The following is a 21,550-nucleotide window of genomic DNA, read 5'->3' on the forward strand; positions in this document are numbered from 1 at the left end:
CCTGGTTAAGATTCTGTTACGTTTGCCTGACTGTTCATACTGATGACAGCAGCTGCTTATGGCTTTAGTGCAGGGATCATTTGTTTATCACATGAAATCTCGGTACTTTCTCTGTTACTCTGCTCCTTCACTTTCACTTCCATTTTGCCTCAGTGAGCTCTGTGGAGGACACGGCTGCATTTCCTGCTCAGTGTGAGTCAACAGGACCGGTGGGAAACTGTGAAAGCAGCAGATCGCTGTTAACGTTCAAGTAAGCTCTCATTTCAGGCTGGAATGATGCGTTGTTGTGTGAAGTATTTGCACTTTATTCATCAGTTTTAGTAAACAGACTAGTCCAGGCAGTGTGCCTTTGTGCTGCAGCCTCAGCTTTCTTTACAAAAAAGATTTGTGGAAAAAAAAACTCAAGGAGATTGAAAATACCTCATTTTTCTTTTTATGTCTTTCAGTATGGAGTCCAGTCCACTGACACAGTCTGCTCCACTCTCCACTGTGCTGCCAGCATCTGGTCTGCCAGAGTCCATGACAGTGGGTGAGTATTTGTCCTTTTTCCACCTGTCTGCCTCTCACTATTTCTCACTCTCTCTCTGCTCCTTGTGTGCTCAAACCGGTTCTGTGTTATGAATCATCATTGATTTTAGCAGATGTGAGCTAGCATTAAAGCAGCTCAACAGTGTGCTAGGACAGGACATGACCTGACTCAGAGCATTTATATGACTTTAGGTGTAAAAAAAAAAATACAAAAAGAAAAAACAAGTTGTACCTGCTGACTAACAAGTTGGATTTGAATTCTTGTGGATGACGGCTCTGGTTACATTATAGAATAATTTTTTAAAGAAAAACAAATCAAAATTCGCTGATTTCAGATTCTTAAATGTGACTATTTTCGGGTTTCTTTGCTTTTCTGTGACAGTAAATAGAATATCTTTGGGTTGTGGACAAAACAAGACATTTGAGAACATCATCTTGGGCTTTGGGAAACTCTGATTAACATTTTTCATTTTTGTGCCATTCCATTGACCAAACACCTGATCGATTAATCAAGAAAATAATCAACTGATGAAACGACTATGAGAAATAATTTTTAGTTGCAGTCCTATTGTTACTTTGGTTTTTATTAATTATAATACTTTGCATATTTGAATATCTGCTTGACTTTATTTTTCCTAGACTTTTGCCTTCAGAGTTAGATATTAATTGTCAAGTTATTATACAAAAACTACAATGACATAATTGCAGATGCAGTTATGTCACATGATAACAAGTAGATGCAATTTTACAGCCTTACATTTACAACCTGCCCTTAGAGGGCAACAGTATTACTGATGTGGCCCAGGATCAAATTGAATTCGACACCCCTACAGTCTGAGATTAGAGCTGAGCTAATTTCTAATAAAAGCTCGAAAGGAACTGGAGAGACAACAGTCATGCACTGGAAAAACTGTCTACAACAAACAACACACCATTTGGTGTAACTGCGTAATAAACAATGACTTAAAGAGCCAGTGTGTAGCATTTAGTGACAGTTAGCAGTGAAGATGTAGATTGCAACCAACTGAATACTGCTCACCTCACCCGTCCCTTTTAGGCGTGCAGAAGAAACTACAGTGGCCACAAAACACAAAGAAAACTATGAAAGGCCAGTTCTAGAGGCAGTGATTTTGTTTACTGTATTCTACCAATAGATCACCCTAAATCTTACACACTTAGCCTTTAATAAGTTATCTTGAACCTAGCATAAAAATCTCTAAATGAATAAAAAGATTTAGATTTAATACAAAGATTTATCATTATACAAGGACAGAATTATCAGAAGTTCCATGTTTGAAACTGGATTATTTGTCTCTTCGACTGTATTTATTTTGCACTTGTCTGCTTAAAAAAAATCACAAATCAGTGCACAGAAACTGAATAAATAAGTGTTTCAGCAGGTGAAATATCTTAAGTCCTTTGCTGTGTTGAGGATAGGCAAAATCAGACATAAAAAATGTGATTTAAATTTAGTATAACATCAAAAATCACATTTGTCATTTTGCCAGTTTCTCCTGAGGCTTTATCGAAAGACAATCTAATCTCAGAATACGTCGCCAGAAAGTTAGTGACGGTAATGAATCCTGTGGAGGTCCTGGCATGTCTTTCTCTGAAAATTTCACCACAGCTGTCGTCTGCAAATTAAATCAAACTCTTGCATTTGTATTTTCAAACCTTGTTGATTTTCTTTGCAGTTAAAGTGATCTAATTGCAGTGGGGGGAAAAGACAAGAGACTGCTCAGTTCTGTCCACCAGGTGGCACTGTTGGTCCAGCAAATACACATGCTACTGTATATACACACATACACGCACGCACGCACACACACACACACACACACACACACACACACACTCGTGTGCTCCCCTCAGAGGGTTTTGCTTGTGAGAAAACATGAGTGTGACACAAAGTCAGGTTGTGTGAATGCCGGTCATTTACATCAGCAGTGTGATTTCAGATGCGGATATAAATTTCAGATTCCACTTGATGACCACTTTAATATGTGTGCGACCCACTCACAAGTTGGTGTTCTGCTCGCTACCCTGAAGCTAATCAGACTCTTAGATGCTTACACTGATTCCTGGGATTGTGTGTGTGTGTTTGTTTGTGTGTGATAGGGAGAGAGAAAGAGACTGAGAGCCAGGGGAGGAGAGGTGAGTGGAGCTGCCTGTAAGCGCTGGGATTGAGCCGTCGTCCAATCTATTAGCCCTCGGTAAGAGGAGGCCGCAGGGTCACAGAGTGAGCTGGTGATCTAAAAATCGCTGGTGTGGAGGCAGAGGAAATAGTCTTCAAGATACAGAGCTCCCACAGACCTGAGAAAGATGTAAAACAGCAAACCCTCAGTCAAGGAGAAGGTTTTAGTTAAAAGTCAAATCTGCCCTGAAACACTGTAACATCACTGTAACATCACGTTTTGGCGTCACTCCCCTCAGAATCAAAGAGGAAAGGGCTTCCTTCCAGACACCCAACAGAGTCTCATAGGGAGACATACATGGCGACGGAGGCAGAGATACCAATTTCTACGCCTACTGTCGGCTCAATAGACCAGAATGCAACGCAGCCAAAACAGATTTTGCATTTTGAGTGAAAGACCGTGACTTTTTCTCGACTGGAGAAATATCGCTCCCTTGCTCTTGCTATCACTGGCTGGCTGTTGCTTTTGCTCTCCCCGCCTACTCGCGTAACCCAAACCATCACGTACACACAGCTCCTCGAGGGGTTGCGCAAAGTTGTTCTGGGAAACGCAGGAAACCGCTGAGGAGGAAGAGAAGTCAGGATGAGGGAAAGTGACTCGAAGAAAATTTCTTGGAGAGCTCACTCTGACGGTTTACTGATTTTATTAGAATATCTCATTGTATATTTTGCCTTTAAGCAACTTAAACACAATTTTTACTGGTCTTATCTTCAACTGAACTTATTTCTTACCAATTCTCACCACTTACATACTCATAGAGACAAAATTAACAAGGGCACTCCACCAATTTTTCTTTTTCTTCTTCTGTGGGTCTGGAGAGCTTAATCAAAGTTTTGGGAAAAGAACGATGATGTCATAGAGATGTCAGCAGGGTTGTTGTTATTGGCTAGGGCTTGAAACTAATTTTAAAGGGATAGGTCAGTTATTTAAAGCGTATGAGGTACGTAGTCAGTGTGTAACCTACAATAGATGGAGGCCAGCAAATCCCAGATTGACAGCCATTCCTGATGGGAAATGGGCGTTACATAAGCCAAATATCATTCTCTTCAAATGAACCAAACTCCATAGGGGAAATCTGTAATTTTTTCCTTGAAGATCACAGGAATTGCTGGTTTACTGCTGCCTCAATCTTTTAGTTTGTTTTTGTTATTGTGCGACTTTGGTGAATGCGAACTATCCTCTTAAAACGCCAAAGTCTCACAATAACACAAACTAACAGATCAAAGCAGCGGTAGACCACCAACTTGTGTGGTCTGCGAGGTAAAATTACTTATTTGCCTATGGAGTTTGGTTGGTTTGGAGAGGGTACTTTTTGGCTTATATAGCACCTGTTTCCTGTCGGAGAAGACAGCCAAGACAACCAGTGGAAATATTCTTAATGTAGTCTACACTTAAACTGATTATGGAAAATATGTTATCGGAAATGTTGGATCCAGTGTTTTTGAAGCTTGATCAATGTTAAGGACCATAAATCAGGGCATTTTGGCCTCTGCTGATTCAATTTTGGCCATTCTATTTTAAATATCTGCCTCTTGTGAGTAGGAAATTTATATAAGCATAATATGAAAGTGCTTGAACCTGTTGATTAAATCAGGGATCAGAATGAGCAGTTGATTGGCTCATATGCAAATAATTCAAGAGATTAATATGATCTTCTGTGAATAGGAAAATTTGCATTATGTCATCACAGCGTGTGTATGTTTAGTGCTAAAGAGGAGTAAAAACAGCTAATGACAGTGTTTGCCCTTTTCATGATTAAGGCTTTGTGAGACACACATACACACACACACACGCAGATGAATACAACACCTGCTGGATTTTGTGTGGGAGAAACTGAGAGAGAAAAATGGTGTTTGCGAGAGATCCCTCAGTGATTTCCATCCAGGTCTGACAGCGTGCGAGGCCAAGCGGTCCATTGATTGGAGAGTATGGAGTCTATAATTTACAAGGCACCTCGATTACATGGCCTAGCTCCCTGCTAATGCATCTATTATTGGAACAATTGAGCAAGAGCGTGTAGGCTCCGGTGGAGGCGCACACGCACATACTCACTCACACACAGGTTGTTCTTACACATATGATATGTATTTCCACTCACACACACACATACGTGCACTTGTGCTGTAATTTGTCCATGTCCCCCTGTGAGGACAGAAGGGCGTCAGGCTCTACTGAAGTCCCTAATGGCTCGTCTGTGGCACCCGCTGTGAACGCGTGGTCGGACTAAAGGTCATATTTATTTCTGGCCTGCTGATCTGGAGAACAGAGCTGTGGAGATAATAGACTTCCTCTTTTTCCCCTCTACTCTCTGTTGTGCTCTTCATCACAGTCCTCTTCCTGCTCTTTCTCCTCCTCCTCCTCCTCCTCTTGCACCTCCCCACAACCAGGCTCTTAGCTTGGGGCTGGAGGAGACCTACTTGTGTCTGGGGCTACATCGACACCCTACATTAGTTATGAGAATGGAGTTGTGGTCTCTGCATGCATGTGTGTGTAAATGGTGGAATGCAAAGTGCAGGGTAGATTAACTCCTTGTCTCATGGTTGTTATTTTTGGAAATCCTGGTAACAGCCTAGTTAGGGGCTTTGAAACCTCCATATGCACCTCCGAGCGTAACTATGGAGATGAGTCACTGTACCACCACACAGGCCGGCCCAAATCTGCCACATCTTTACATCAGTATGGAGATTAACATCAGCCAGCAGCTGACTGCTGGCAGACAGTGACTGTAGCTGATACAGTTCAACTGACTGACGGATACTGAGGACTTTAGACTGAAGTCCTTGGTATCTGATATGTTGTTTAAATGGTGCCAGAATCCATAACATAAAATAGTTTTTAATAGATTGAATAATGCCAGAAATGAATAATGCCCTTGTTTTCACATGAACCAATTTTAAGCAGAACGTTATTTAACAACATAATAAGAACCCAGATATTGTTACAATATTTTTTGCTTGGAATAATCAGGAGTTGCTGGCAGCATAGCTCTAGACATGGCAGTGTCAGCAAATGAACTGCATTTATTTAGCACTTCTCTAGTCTACCTCAAAGCGCTTTACAACACATGTCAACATTCACCCACTCACACACACATTCGTAGACTGATGGCAGAGGCTGCCATGCAAGGTGCCAACCTGCTCATCAGGAACAACAAAGTTCTTTCTATCCAAACTGCCCCACAATGATTCTATGTACACCCAGTCACACTTGGGGCAAGTTAAATGCCAGTTGGGATCAGAAATCTAGCAGTTCTTTTTGCCAAATTCTGCAAATGGGAAAAGAACACCTAAATTTTCAGTTTTTGCACTTCTTCAGAGCTGGTAAAGGAAGTAGCCAAGGAGTGAGCCATCTCGCTTTCTTATCATGTTGAGAGTTGCTCATTTGTAGTGCCGATCGGGCACTTGCGAAATAATGGCGGCAGATAAAGATTAAGTTCATGAGTTGACACGCAAGCAAGCATTTCAGTTATCCTGGAGTTTAGCTGTGTGGCATCAAGGGCATGTCACATTTCTGAAGACGGTATTTGGAATGCCATAAAAAGAGCTCGCACAACTCCATTGTGTGGCAGCTAGGAAGGATGCCAACAGCTGCTCCTGTGGTGCTTTGTCGATGCTTTGCCGTACTTGTATGAAAGATGAATGGCGAGGCAAATCAGATAATCAGGGGCAAGTAAAAATTTACTTTAGGGCAGTAGATTTCTAACATGTCTGATTGGGACAAGGACTTGCAGACTGGAGGAGCCAGGGATCAAACCACCAACCTTTTGATTAGTGGGCAAACTGCTCTTCCTCCTGAGCTGCAGCCTCCTGTCGGTCCACCACTTTGGTCTGCACTGAAATAGATTAATATCATATGAAACTGGGCTGATTATCATGAACATGTATGTACAGACAGTCATGGGCCCCAGATGATGAATCATAATGAATTTGATGATCCTGTGACATTTCATCAAGCGCCACCAGCAGGTTTTCACTATCCAGTGAAATATATTTTAACAAATGCGTAATGGATTGGCACAAAATTGATTCATGGTTCCCAGCAGAAATGCTGTAATTATTCTGGTAATTTCTTGTCTTGACCTCTGGTGCCAGCATGAGGTCTTTTTGTGAAATGCTGCAAAAACGTTTGGATGGATTGGTGCAGCATTTGCTATGCACATTTATGTCCCCTTCAGGATAAATTGTAATAATTTTAGTAATCTATTAACCTTTCCTCTAAGTCAACATTTAATCTGGTATTAAACTGCTAATGATCTGTTGTTAAGAAGCCTTGAGAACAAAATCAACGCTGTGGGCATTTCATTCTTCTCAGGCAGGAAAAGCAAACATCATTTAATATCGTATGATGCAAAAACTCTCCATACAGATATGATATGATTCAGTTCCTAGACGACTGTACAAGCCATCTTTTGAGACACAGACACAGTTTCGATTTATTATTTGCAGACAATACAGCGTTTTCAAAATAGCTCATCTGTCCAGCATATAATCAGCATACTTAACAAGAGCTCAGTAATTACATCAGCTTTGGAGGAACATCCGAAACCATTACTCTGGAAATTGTTTTGGATGACAGTTTTGTTATCTTAGCAATTCTAATATTTTATTTTGCCATAGTCAGTGAGGAACTTCTATTATATCAGGGGTGGATGACAGTGACAGCCAAGATTTTTTTTTTATTAAGGGCAAACACCAGCTGGGTATGTCAGTGAATTCATAACAGGGCTTCACATAGTTTGGCTGAAAGCTTCTCTGATTGGTAACACAATAAAAATGTCTGGTATTGGTGTTGAAATGCTTGAGTCAAAATCACCAAAAAGATGAGATTTTTTTGTCTGGGTGACAGTCGTTTGATTTGAATATAAAAAAAAAAATTACCGCAGCAAAAGACCCACTGCAAATGGCACTTTTTTAGTTCACTTATAATTGTGTTGGTGTTCACATTCAGATAATGTATTGTTGAAACGTACTGTAATTTCCAGGCAGAGTTTGGTTTCATACTTTCTTGATAAACAGTTTAATGCAAAAGGTAGCCAGCGTTTTCCTCCCCTGCATTTATCTTGAATTAGTTTCTTTCTCAGAGTTTTATAGTAGCCTCCACAAAAATATATTTTACTGTTGCAATAAAACCGTTCTGTGTGCGTCAGATAGATATCATTCTGTATGACTTCTGTCAGCAGAAAAAAAGTAAAACCTGATTTTATCAAAGCAGTTTATCTTCAGGATGGAACACAAGTGCAGCATTAATCCTGCAAGTGTGTCGTCAAAGCGGGATTCTGTTATTTTCACATTTGAAAGCTGTTTGTTATTAGTTTATGCATATTGCTGTGTGTAGTGTCTGTGTGTATTTTATGCGTTTGAAGTAGTTTTAGTACACAAGTCTCACACTGGTCTCTCTCCTCTGCAGTGGAGCTGCGTCAGGCCATTGTAGCCATGATGAACAGGAAGGACGAGCTGGAGGAACAAAACACGTACGTTGTTGAGACATATTCTCCTTATCTGCAGCTCGCAAACCCCCCAAACACAGACACACTTATACACACATACTCACACTCAGACTGGAAGAAGATATCGAATGACCTTTCTGTATAAATTGTGTCAGCTTGTTTTCTTTTTATCCTTGGATGTGTTGGGTTTTTTTGTGCTGACTTCGGGGCAGGAAACTGTTTTGTTGTGTTTTGTTTTTAGCAATAAGCCACATGAGACTGTGATTTACACTCATTTAACAGCTGCAGAAAAGGATCGTGGAGCAAACTGCGAAGCATAGTATAATAAAATTCTGTTGTAATGACCAAGAAACACAGTATTATGTTTATACACCTTTGTAAGTCATCATAAATAAATGTGAATCTTCTGCCAAGCTGTATTTAGATTTTTATGATAAACTGTGATTTGTACTCGGGGCATTAAAATAAGAGCGATGCAATCACAGATTTGTGTTGATTAAGTGTTTTATATCAGAGCCGAATGTGACTCAGGCAGACAGTTATTACTGCAATTAAAGAAGCTTAATAATGTTTATCTCATCTACTGTTTGTGAAAATAACATTACTAGAATGTCAGCATTTAATATGTCTAAATGTAGGGGATTAAATAGTGTTTTGTACACAAACTTGTGGCATATTTGTGATCTACTTCATGCGTTCGGCAGGTCTCTTCGCAGTCTGCTGGATGGGGAGATGGAGCACTCAGCAGGCCTGAGGCAGGAAACTGATCTGCTGAAGAAGAAGCTGGCAGAGCTGGAGGAGAGACACACCGCCAAGGTCCAGGCACTGGCCAGGTGAGAAACAGCTGGGACGTCTGGCGTACATTTATATAATGTATAATTTCTCCTTGTAATGTGGAAGATCAGAACTGCACTTGCCATTATTCTTAGGGACCATCCTGTCAACACAAATTAGAGCTTCCCATCAACCCAAACAGAGTCGGTGTAAATTTCCTATTTGCTGGGTGAACGCAAATGAGAGAAGACCTGAAAATGTTCAATGTAATTCATGTAGTAGGGGGTCCCTGCTTCATGTCTCCATCAGTTTAAAGGTTCATGGCATGAAAAACGTAGAGGAACCCTGGTTTAATAGATTAATCAATTAATTAATTCATAGAAAAATGATTGGGAACTGTTTTGATAATCGTTTTAGCCCTTTGCTAGCAAAAAATCCTCTAAGTTCACTGTTTCCAGCATCCCAAATATAAGGATTATCAGCTTTGTTTCACATTTTGGGTAAATCGAATGTCTTTGAGTTTCTTCAGAAAACAACTGATAAGAAGATGTTACCATGGGCTCTGGTAAATTTATTGAGCACATAATCCACAAATCAATAAATAATGATTGCAAAAATGTAAATTACCCTTAAAATAATAAATCAAGAGAAAAAAAGCTTCCACAATTCACAAGTCTTACACAAAAAAATTACCCCCTGATCGTGGTTGAATATGTTACTAAGATTTTCCTGCTTTAAACTCCAAATAAATTATATTCTGTTCCCACCTGTAGAAGCTAAAGTGTGAAGTTTCCTAATGTAGTTCTGTATGGCCATTATGTTTTTTTTTATTACTCTGTAACTGCAACCAGGAAATTACCATATTGTTAGTTACCAGGCACCACTTGTTTTGGTTTGCCCTACTCTACATAGTGAATTTAAATGTCACTATGAGAAAAGTGTATTTTGAAGACCAAACATCCTGTGCAAACATGTAGTGAAGAGGAGGTGTTCTGTATCTCATGTCCAGTAATACGGCTTTTACTCTTTTCTGTTGCTGGTGGGAGGAATTTTGCTGGAAAACATTTTAGAAACGGCAGAATTTGAATCACTTGACATAGTAATGATTGTGTCATTGTTACTGACCATTAACCTATCAACCTCCTGCAGATATATAATGGCTGTTTTGAGCTGTGGAGCAGAACATTTTTTTTTACATAATGTGGATTTAATTGCATGGCCACACAACCCATTTGAAAAGACCTTTCACATCAGGAATTTTGACTAATCATAGCAGGAAACACAGGTGTCACTGGTAACATTCATAAGAACTAGGCTGAATGCAGTCGGTATTAAAGTTATTAGCTGCACCTGAGTATGACAAGTCAAAATGTCTGTAGTCAGTGATGATGAGAAAGTTTGTGAACTTTTTTCTCCTCTGTGTGTGTGTTGCCTGTAGCTATAAATTGAAGCCAAAAAGTTTTCAATCATTTAAGTTACTACAAAGAAATTAATTTTCTTTACGTTGGTGGCACCTGTGGACAAAAGTGGTAGTGTTTCCTGAAATGAAGACTGCAACACCACCACCTTGTCGCTCTGGCTAGTGTGTGCAACATGGAGACATAACGTTAGCACAGTTGAAGGCAGCGAAAACTCCTTTTTATTTTCTCTCCCGTATGTCAAAAATGGGAATAAACCTCTGTTTAATTCACAATATTACAATGGTAGAGGGCTCAGTGTTTGATGATTGTCAGCCATGAAACTAAGCCTTGGACAATGTAAACATAGGCTCTTCCAGTCTGTGTCCTGCCAATCTTTTTGTCTGATTTTGTAGGGAATCTGACCCACTGGCCTGAAAAATAACTATATTATGTGGGTCATATAGAGGCATCAGTTTTAAATTCATTCGCAGTTAAAACTCCTTGTAGCAGCTTTACTCATCGTTCAAAAGCTGTAATAATTCGTTCGTGTCCAGGACTGAAGTTACCTTATTGCTGTCGATGGTACCAGGCTGTGCCTCAGACATTGTAACCCACGACAAGGAACTGTATTTGTGGAACTATTACTTTAAGTCTCCACATCCAGTACAGTTTCTTCATGACTAAAAGTATTGGAGTTTTAATGTCAAAACAACATGGGGAACTTTTCCTCTTCCGGACTCATTGTTGCATTTCCTTCCCTAAGTCACACATACACACTCTTTTATCCCAGTAAGTGACCACCTACAGTTTCCCTGAAAGTGAATTGCGTCACCTCTACATCTACAATTGATTGCCCCCTATGCAAGAAGTCTTCAGTTGAGCCCTGAGCCCTTTAAATAGAGGGTTAGTCATCCTTCAGCAGTCTAAACAGTCTAAACAGAAAGCCCCAGCAAGTCTGAGTTCAGATAGTAGCCTCCTACAGTGAGTCAAGACACCAGCTAGGATTGATCGAGTGACTCAAGTGTGTAGGGACTTGTAGTTTTGTGAGGACAGTGCAGCTGCTGACGGGGCTTTTTAATATGTGATGATTTTCAATTTAATGGACTTTAAATGTTGAGGTGTGAAAAATAGTGTACAAGGAACAAGGTATGGTGTCATGATGCTTCACTCTCCCTGCAGGTGACTGTGACTTACAGTACAGTGTGCTTTTACACACACACACACACACACACACACACACACACACACACACACACACACTCAGACACACAAAGCCTATTCTATAGTCGGCTGCTAAATCTCAAGTGCTGCTTTTCCTTCTCAGCCAAATCTGTCTCGATCAATAGTGGCTATAAATACCACTGAAGGAGCAGCTAGCCACTGAATGAGGGCTGGAAGCTGTCAGCATCATTCAGTGAAAGAGGCTACTGGCAACGGTTGCTATGTATCCCACAATTCTTTGTGATTCACTCGTACTAAGGGTGAATTGGGAGTCGGTAAGCCTGACATAAAATCTGACACCGAACATCTTGAAAGGACAGTCGGCCCTGCTCGTCGACCGGCAACAAGCTGGAGTGCTTCACTGCTGCTGTTGAGTTAATTGAGATGTTATTTGAGACAGATTGTTTAATCTGCACCAACTTTGACGGGAATCACTTGTCTGAGAGCAGGAAATTTCAGGTTAAATGTTTTACTTCCACACCAGATGGTTCTGCTGTTTGAGAAAGGTGCCTCCAGTCATCTACTTATTTTAGTGCTTCTCCTACTTTTATAGTAGAACAGTACCCAAACCCAGGGATGTGTGTTGTGTATGTGTGCGTTGAGCCCGGGTGTGTATGGGGGTGGCAGAGGATGAGCGAGCCACCATAGATAGATTTCAGCTGACGTAAACTCCGGCAGAGGGGAGTGGGCTAAAATGAGCCGCCGCTCACTAACTGAGTTACTCACACACACAAAACTCATATATACAGCAGGGACCCTTACTCACATGCACTCAGCCAAATATAACATGAAAATGGAAGACCTGTACACACACATTGACACATACTGTAGCAGCCCACATCCACCCTTTCCCAGGCTGTAGTAATCTGAGTGCACATGCAAGAGTCCTCATGTATGTTTGCAGGCACACACCGCCTTGAAGGGGTAGTTTGGATTATATGAAGTGGGGTTCTATGAGGTACTCACTCGTAGTCACTGTCTTAGCTATAGTAGATGGCAGTTGTCATGCCCCCAGTTTGGAGAAACAGCAGGAATACCAGCATGGAAGTAATGAACTGCTGTGGACAGAGTCAGCAGCAAAAGGTATTTTACCTACTTAAAAAGAGTCTAACTAAAAAAATAATCAGTATCAGTTTAAGTGTTTGCTATGTTTAGAATATTTTCACTGCTTTGCCGTCAGGCTGCCTTTTCTTTCAGTAAACTGCCATTATTAAAGGTAAATATTTCTCTCTTCAAACTAACCAAACTCCACAGGCAAAGTCTGTCAGTTTACCGTGCAAAACACTGGAGTTGCTGGTTTACCACTGCCTTGATATGTTAGTTTGTTTGCGTTATTGTGTGACTTAGGTGGTTTAAAAGGTTATTTTGGATTCACCAGAGTCACACAATAACACAAACAAACCGATTGAAGCAGCAGTAGAGCAGCATCTTACGTGTTCTTCGAGATAAAATGACTGATTTTGCCAGTGGAATTTGGTTGGTTTGGAGAGAGTGATATTAGGCTTGTATAACAGCAGTTTCCTGTTGGAAAAGGCTGTCTGGTGGCAAAGTAAAGTGGAGAAATGGTTCTAAATACAAGGTATACTTAAACTGATATATTTTTTTAAGTGGGTACATATACCTTTTGCTGCTGACCCTCTCCACAGAAGCTGTGCATGCCTCTGTTGTGTATGTATAAGGATAATAAATGTCCTTGAGTCTTGAAGCAGTACTTTGCTTAGCTTCGGTGCTGGTGCTCCTCTCTGCTTCTCCTGACTGTGGGCGTGTCGACCGCCATCTGGTGTAGATAATACACCGACCATTGATAAGAACCTCATACAACCCCAGTTCAAATAATGAGCACTATTCCTTTAAATGGTCTGCTGATGAACCTCACTGACGCTGTTTATTCCTTAAAATATCACTACTTGGTGCCAAACTTTCCATGTAATTCTGTCCTTTGTTTTCCATTAGTGGCAAATCAAATATAACAATATTTCAGCAAGCACTTTTTGACGAGGCAGTCATTGGTGATATGACAATGATAACTAAGCAAGAACAGACATTTGGTGGTCATTTTACTCTGCTGCTGCAACACTGAGATAAGGAAAGAAAATTGAAAAACAGAGCAAATGTTTGCAGTTTAAAATAGCCCTATTTTAGATGTAAATGTAAGTATTTTATGATAACTAAAATCCCATAAGATATCTGGCCTCACATCTCAATATCTTCATTGCACAGCGCCTTCTATTTACTTACTGTCACAGCTAATGATAAGAGTCATTAAAGAACTGTTGCTTTAAAAATAGATGTCCAAAGCCAAAATGGTCTTGCTCTGAATGTCTAACCCTAAAACTCATTCCCTCAAGGTTGCCACACACATACACACATTCACACGCACACACTTTCTCCACAAATATTTCTTGTCCCCCTTTTTAGACGTCAGTTGGCAGAGCAGAAAGCAGGCCTCTCACAGCAGAAAGATGGGAAGGCGGCCAGTCGAGTGGGCTCGGGCCAGGAAGTGGTACCTCGTCACTGGGAGAGGGGGTGGTTGGACAGGCGGACACATACGCGCGCACACACACACACACACACACACACACACACACACACACACACACACACACACACACACACACACACACACACACACACACACACAAAAGAAATGGGAGCAGATGCCTTTTTCTTAGCTGGCAGAGCTGCCGTCTTTTCTCCAGGCTGTCTGGTACGGCTGATCTAAGTAGTGGCAGAGTGAGTGGCTGTGAAGTTTGCCTAGTTTACTTGTTGGGAGTGTTTAGGCTCGGTGTTTTCGTTCTTTGGGAAGTCAGTTATGTCACTCTGCCCAGGGGGGCCTTTTTCCTTCAATGTTGAAGTTTTAACAACCCAGCTCTGCACCCCATAGCCTTGTTGTGCTTGAGTGTGGATATATATGTGTGTGTCTGTGTATATGTGTATGTGCGTGTGTGTGTGTGTGTGTGTTTATACAGCTTTGGGCATTGAGCCTTTGGAAGTGTGACACAAGAGTGTATGCTTGAAGTTCTTTTTTTCAGAGAGGCTGAGCAGTAAATTGCACTCAGGAGCATTACCCAGCGTCTGAGCTGTCTTTCTCTGAAGGTGTCTTTGTACCTCTCTTTTACTACATCCAAACAAAACCAGATCTTACCTGAAGAACAGCCAATTTAGCTGTGTTTATTGCACATTAAGATGACTACCGAGCATGGGGATAATAAAGGAAGGGGTGGGGTGAATACAAGAGAGAGAGAAATAATCACCCCAGGGCTTCGACTCAACTTAAGTAATTACTGTGTGTAGTTTAAGTTTAAACTTTCCTCTTGAGATACTTTTTTTGCTCATTCTTCAAGATAAGTTCCTATATCCTTCCTTTCTTTCTAATAATTTCCTACATTATTTGCTTTAACACAAACTTAACAGCGGTCACTCTTTCACACAAAATATTTACAGTTTTATCTCTCAGATGCACACCTTCCTTCCTTCTTTCCTTCCTTCCTTTCCCTTTGAAAGCTGAGCACTTTTGAAACTTTTTTAATGCCGTTACCTCAAGATCAGAAGTAAATTATTTCATCATTTTGAGATAATGTAGGTTGTTTTCTTGTGGTTATTTTATCTTGTTATCTCAAGACAGCAAAATGCTGATTTCTTGAGATAATAGTAAACGTGAATAAGTGTGTAGGTCTAGATTACTTCTGATTTCAACCTTCAAAACCCCTGTCATGACTGTTGGGGAAGACTGGGAAATGTTGGATTTTCATTAGCAATAACTTAACACCACTCAAGCTGAAAGCAACATGAAACAGTAAAATAAAGCAGATACCTGAACGTATATACAGGGATGCAGGAGAAAAACTAAAGTTCAGACCTCAGAGATTCAGTTGGAAGCTACAAAAGTTCTACAAACTGAACACGCAGAGATTTTTTAAATAGGCCTTTCTGTCTGCCCTCCTGCACTTACAAGTTATGTCTTGGCTTTGTAGCACACATCAGAAGAAAAAACAAAAAGGCAAACTCATCTACTGACAATGGGAAAAGGGTCAGTCATCTATATTTAGTGGGTTTGGTTGCGTTTAAAAAAACCTGCATATACATGCTGATTTTTGTAATATAAGTCAAGGCTAAATGTGAAGTTTTGTTTCCTGCAGTTACACTCATTTTTAAGTTCTCCACAGTTATCCTATGATATTGAAAAAAACGACTAAGGAAATGAACCTGTTATTATAAGAAAACAATTGTTTATGTCAAGGTAACAAAATTATTGAGAAATAACAGTATTAGCAAGCACGGCTGTTCTCAAATTTTATGTTTTTCTGTCTGTTATGGACTGTCACATTTTTTTTTTTTTTTTTTTTAAGATATTTTTTGGGCTTTTTGCCTTTATTGATAGCGAAAGCTGAAGGTATGACAGGAAAGGGGGGTGAAGATAGAGGGGATGACACGCAGCAAATGAGCCACAGGCGGGATTCGTACCGGCGGCCACTGCAGAGGACTAACAGCCTCAATACATGGTGCGCACGCCCTACCGACTGAGCTATAGGGGCACCAGGACTGTCACATTTTAACAACACAAAACTATGTCAAAGCAAAACCCACAAAACACAGTCTCTAAACAGCACCAGACAGAGGGAAAATGTACTGACAAAATAATAGTTAGAGTTGATTAATACTAAAAAATAAAAGTAAAATTATAAAAAAAATTACATAAAAATAACAGTATTCACATAACACCATCTCCTTTATTGGCACATAATTACAATTTCTTTAAATCTGTATTTGAGGCACAAAGCCTTTCTTTTGCACACAAAAAAATCACAAATGCTTTTGTAAATCTCCTTTTGCATAAACACTGTTCAGCTTTAACACTTGTTTCTCACATCGAAGAAGATGGGATGACTTCAACAGTTTTGTTAACTAACGTAGTTAATAGGCTTATCCTCTGAGCAGACATTCACACTAACAATATTTCTGGGTCAGACTGTTGCCCTTAATGAGAAAGTGGCTTGTGGCTGGTCCCATATTAGCTGGATAAAGGATGCAGTTTCGCAACAGAGATGCAGAGCAAGGACTTCCACTTTCACCACACTCATTTAAAACTTTACTGTCCCTTAGGGCGAGAGAAGACACTTAAGAGTTTCAGAGAGTTTCAAACACTCATTTCACATTTCCAGTGATCCAGCGTTCACTAGAAGCGAAGTATCAGACAGCTTAATGGATCGCTCTGAATTGGAAAGCATCAACAGAGAGCCAAAGCTGCAATTTCTTGTTATAGTTTTGGGGTTGAGAACATTGTAACATCTTGTCATTCCCAGGGGGCTTTGTAGTTTAGTGTTGTTTGGCATCCATCATGCATGTTCAGTCCTGCGGTTCTGAATAATGGTTGTCCACTAAACAGACTTAGTACTGATGGACTCACCAGAGGCATTGAGCAAGTGAATGCACCACAGAAGTCAAGGATTAAAGCCTGAGGGGGTATTTAATAGCATACAACTATAAAATGTATGACTGCAATATAAACACTGTGTGTTCGAGGTAGTTTACCTACTGGACCAAATGTATAAAGCAGAGTATAGCAGGCAATACAGCATACAACAGAAAGTATTATCAGTATTCATTACTGTGGAGAAATTCAGATGCTGCTGCTGCTGCCAAGTCTTCACATCAGCCCGGTAGTGCTGACACATTTAATTGATTTGTGGTAGAGGTACGGCAAAGTCACAAGTCATTCTCAAGTTTTATTTTATTTTAACAAAAGAGCCTCAGCTTACCGATCTTTGTGCAACTTCAGATGTCAAATACAGCTAGATGTTGTCGCGTCTCTGTCAGTAATTTCGACCCAAATGTTTTGCACACTGCAGATGTTTTTTTGTTGGCCACTGTATAGTTTTTGTCCACAAACATATCCTTGGTATCTTTCTTTCCAAGCTGGAGCTTTATTTGCTGTCGGATTGATTCAAACAAATTAGATTTTGGGAATTAGGTGTTTGCATGAGAAATGTGGATGTGAATGAATGACAATGACTGTCTGATGATGTTGAAGGCTGTGGTGGAGAGATTTCATGTCAGTAATGAGCAGGTTTATTGCACATGCGGAAAAATGGGGAATTCTACATTTGATTTAGTATGTGGAAGCCTGAACTGCTGTACGACCTGAGGGAAGCAGCTGAAATACAGACAGGACACAGAGGGTGTATTTTACACCTCCAGGTTATGTTTTATCAGTCTGCTCTGAAATTGGATTTGAAAATGTACTGCGCAGGTGAGGCTGTTGTCAGAGCGAAGCGCCGTCATATTTCCCTCCCAATTTCCCTCAAGAACGCTTATTTTAGAGATGATCGTCTTAACGCAGATGTGATCTACACCTGCATCAGGATTTTGTTTTGTAGCGTGTCTGTCTCCATCATCTGGCACAATAATGTAGAGAATTTTGTCTTCTGGTTATTGCATCGGTATATCTTTTCATACCAGAGACGGTACACTGGGAACATGCATACAGTATGTCTCCATGCAATGATGGATGGAAAATGGTTAAACCTGGGGCTACACCAGTGTAAATTATGTTTTTTACGAATTGAATTATGAAACATTTGAAAACATCTGCAATTGGAATCAGTGCCTAAAAACCAGACCTATTCATAATAAGCAAGGCTGATGTGCCTGAATACTGATTTATTGGCTAACAAGGCTGAAGCTGACCCACTATATTTCACAAGGTGACACTTTCTTGTTTAAACATTCACTTTGTTTGTCTCACTCAAATCAAGCAGCTCTCTCCGTCTTAAATGATGCAAAAAGCAAGCACTTTACATCAGCAGAAAACATTTCAATTGTTTGAGTGAGTGATCAATAATTCAACAAAATGTGTTCATTATCAGGCTGTTGTATCCTGAAAAGAAATTCTGTTTCAAGCTCAGGCACAACACTTAAAGTATTGTTCATTCGGAGAATCATTTAATCACAGTACGGAATATCTGCTGTGGAAATGATTCTGTGAACAAAGAAGACTGAACAAACAGTTGTGTTCTTGAAGAACTAAAGAGGTTTTGGGAATTCGTTTCTATTGACGGCGTCTTAAATTTGTGACGTACCATTAAAACTGTTGAAATTATATGGGTACAGAATGGATTGCAAGCATTTTAAAAACCCAGACTAATGGAGCAAGTTTAAAAGAACAGTAGATCCTTGGTGGTGATGGCACAGTTTTTACTTTATCTGTTGAAGTTTGTTGGATCAATATGCTCAGCCTGTTTTGTACCATTGGTTACTAGAAATGTACCTCCACAACACTAATATTAATGTTATATTCTAACATTAGTAAATTAAAGCAGCGTTTAAAGTAATAATACAGAAAATAACTGGAAAGACTAATCATTTTTGACCTTTTTTAATAGTAGATATAGAGCAGAAAAAGCATAGGTGTAATTAATAACACTAATGAGTTGAGTCTGCTCAGTTTTCCATTCGTTAATGTTCCACTTGTGCTTTTCATGCTAGTACAAGTTAAGATGTCTACTGTGAAGAAGGTCTAAACTTCTGTCTCCAGTTATTTTTTTTTTTATAATGGTTAATGTTTAATGTTAATACACTAAAATAACTATACCTTGCAAGCTGATATGGCTAACGTGTTAGCTAAATCTTTCCTGTTTACACACCCTGCAAATTCTGAACATTGGCATGCATTTGGTGTTGAGTTTCTGGTTACCTGATGAAAGTAATCCAATATTTTGTCTCCTCTCTGCTCTGTTTTTGTTCTCCATCAATGCCTGAGTTGAATATCTGGCTCCTAAGCTGCTAAATGCTCCACTACGTTCACCGGCTACTTGCTAACTTTGTCTGTCTGCTGTTTGGTGGTGACAGTAAGTGCATTTTCACTATGCATGTAGATTAGACCGTAAGTTCAGAAAATCTCAAAATATCACAAAAACATTTGGCTGAGGTAATGAGACAAAAAATAGCAGGAGACTAAAACCTCAGATATGAACACATGAAAGAACAATGCCATATTTCCATTGTGTTTTCTTCATTGTTTTTCAGTTTGATGAATGCTTGTTTAATTAAGTTCCGTCTTCTTCTGCAGTAGTATAATTGCACTCAACTGGAGTATTGGTGCACCCTACTTCAAATCGTAATGAGTATTTAGTGTATAGTAAGTGCAAAGTAGACACAAAGTTTGTAAAGATGAAACTGTGTCATCTCTGTATGTGTCTGAAAGAAACAAAAAAGAAGTGAAGTAATCCAGGCATTAAGCTGTAAATTTGCTAAAAGTACATTTTTTATCTGAGTGTCAAGTATCACTGCCAGTTCACCTACATTTTGTCAAACGCTGTAATCTGCCTGCTGGTATAACAACAGACAAAAGACTCATTCTCAGTAAAATGAGACACATCTGAATGTCTGCGTGTCTCGTTGAGCCCATACACAGGCACACACACTTAAAGCAAGCAGTGTGTATCAGCTATAATTTAATCAGTCTGGAACAGTGTCTGGGCTGCGGGTGGTTCTGATAACAACGATGTGGACGGCTCCTCAGAGAGCTCGTCATGTGGATTCAGGAGGTCTCCCGGCAGGCGTCTCTTTTGTTGGTGGGGAATGAGGGCTGATAAGCAGGGCACCAAAAATCACCCGTGGAGAATGAGGGGTGGGGGCACGGCGGCAGAGCAAGACAAAGGCTGTTAAATTTAAGCGCCAAGGGCATAAAGCCACACTCCAACTCCGATTGATTTCCTCCCCAAAGTCGATGATGTTCAACTGGTTACGGCTTGTAAAGAGACTGCTTCTGTCTCTCGCTACTTTATCACTGAGTCTGTGTGTCTGCGTCCTGATCCACGGTCAAACGCACACAAACGAACGACCACTGCTCTGAGCAGTGCTGATGTAGGACTGTAGCTGAACTGGGCCGTGGTTCTGACCCAGTTTACACCTGTTATTAACCTGCATCTTCTGCCCACACTGTGTCTTTATCTGAGGTGGCTGAATTACATTTACAAGTGCTCTTGCTTGCTAAACACAGATCAGAATACACACTGCTGCCTCTTTCAGTATTTACCTGGAGGAAGATATACAGGAGGACTTTATCTTTGCTTATTTTGATTTAAGTATAATGCAGTTGATAAGGATTATTCATGTGTTAGAGGGTTGGCAGTAGTGCACTTCATTACAGTTTTCCAGATGTTTGTGCAATGGTTCCTTACCTTTTATTTCTTCTGATATGAATTTATATTGTTTATTTGATTTCCTGAATTATGCTTGTGTTAGTCATAGACAGTAGAAGAAGAAACGCACAGAGCGTCGAAAAAAATGAAGCCAGTGTGGAGGTGCCTTTATCCTGCATTCTTTCAAATGGCCAGTAGGGGACGAACCACTGGTTACAAAAAGAAGTCAGACTGTATGAAATCTTATACAAAAATGACCTTAACTTTTAACTTGATTTTGACCCAAATAAAGGGTTTCCTAATGGGTTTATGGTCTCAGTTACTAGTTTCAAGTCCTCTTCTATACAGCATGATGTTTATTTTGTAAATGATGGTCCTGTTTAGAGAAAAATAAACAATAAAGCAGGGTACTTTTTAGGGCGTGGCTACTGTGTGATTGACAAGTAATTCTAAATGGGATCTGTTCAGTGCAGCACACAGGGCTCTTGAAACACAGATCAAACTGTAAACCTAGGCAGTATTTATCAAATACTACTACATTGTCCATTTCTCACTTAAAATGTTCTAGACATATAATTTAGTGTACTGTTTAGCTGTAATACGAGAAAGATTGTGACATGGCAGGCATGTTGTGTCTAGAAGGAAACCTAACTTTTCTGTATTATAATGTCACAATGCTGTTGATAAAATCTGATAAATTTAGGGATAAAACACCTGGTTACTGATAGGGAAAGATCATGGCTTGGGTTGAAATACTCACTCTTGCAAGATCTTCTGCGGGTCTGGGGTTCCCTTATAGACACAACCAGGCAGCTGCCATTGCGTCTCTGGTTTCAAACATAACCT

The 21,550-nt window shown here is 40.1% G+C and overlaps 1 protein-coding gene across 1 annotated transcript in view; it reads left to right on the forward strand.

Moving 5' to 3' along the window:
* The window catches only part of snx29 (sorting nexin 29), a 172,919-nt gene that overhangs the window by 14,726 nt on the left and 136,643 nt on the right, over window positions 1-21,550 (forward strand). The window contains exons 10-13 of the mRNA XM_084740643.1: window positions 154-250; window positions 447-529; window positions 8,127-8,190; window positions 8,871-8,999. Of these exons, the coding sequence (XP_084596769.1) occupies window positions 154-250; window positions 447-529; window positions 8,127-8,190; window positions 8,871-8,999 (373 nt within the window). The remainder of the gene's footprint in view (window positions 1-153; window positions 251-446; window positions 530-8,126; window positions 8,191-8,870; window positions 9,000-21,550) is intronic.

This window comes from Lutjanus erythropterus, chromosome 17, assembly GCF_056507025.1.
Source record: "Lutjanus erythropterus isolate fLutEry1 chromosome 17, fLutEry1.hap2, whole genome shotgun sequence".
Classification (NCBI taxonomy): Eukaryota; Metazoa; Chordata; class Actinopteri; order Lutjaniformes; family Lutjanidae; genus Lutjanus; species Lutjanus erythropterus.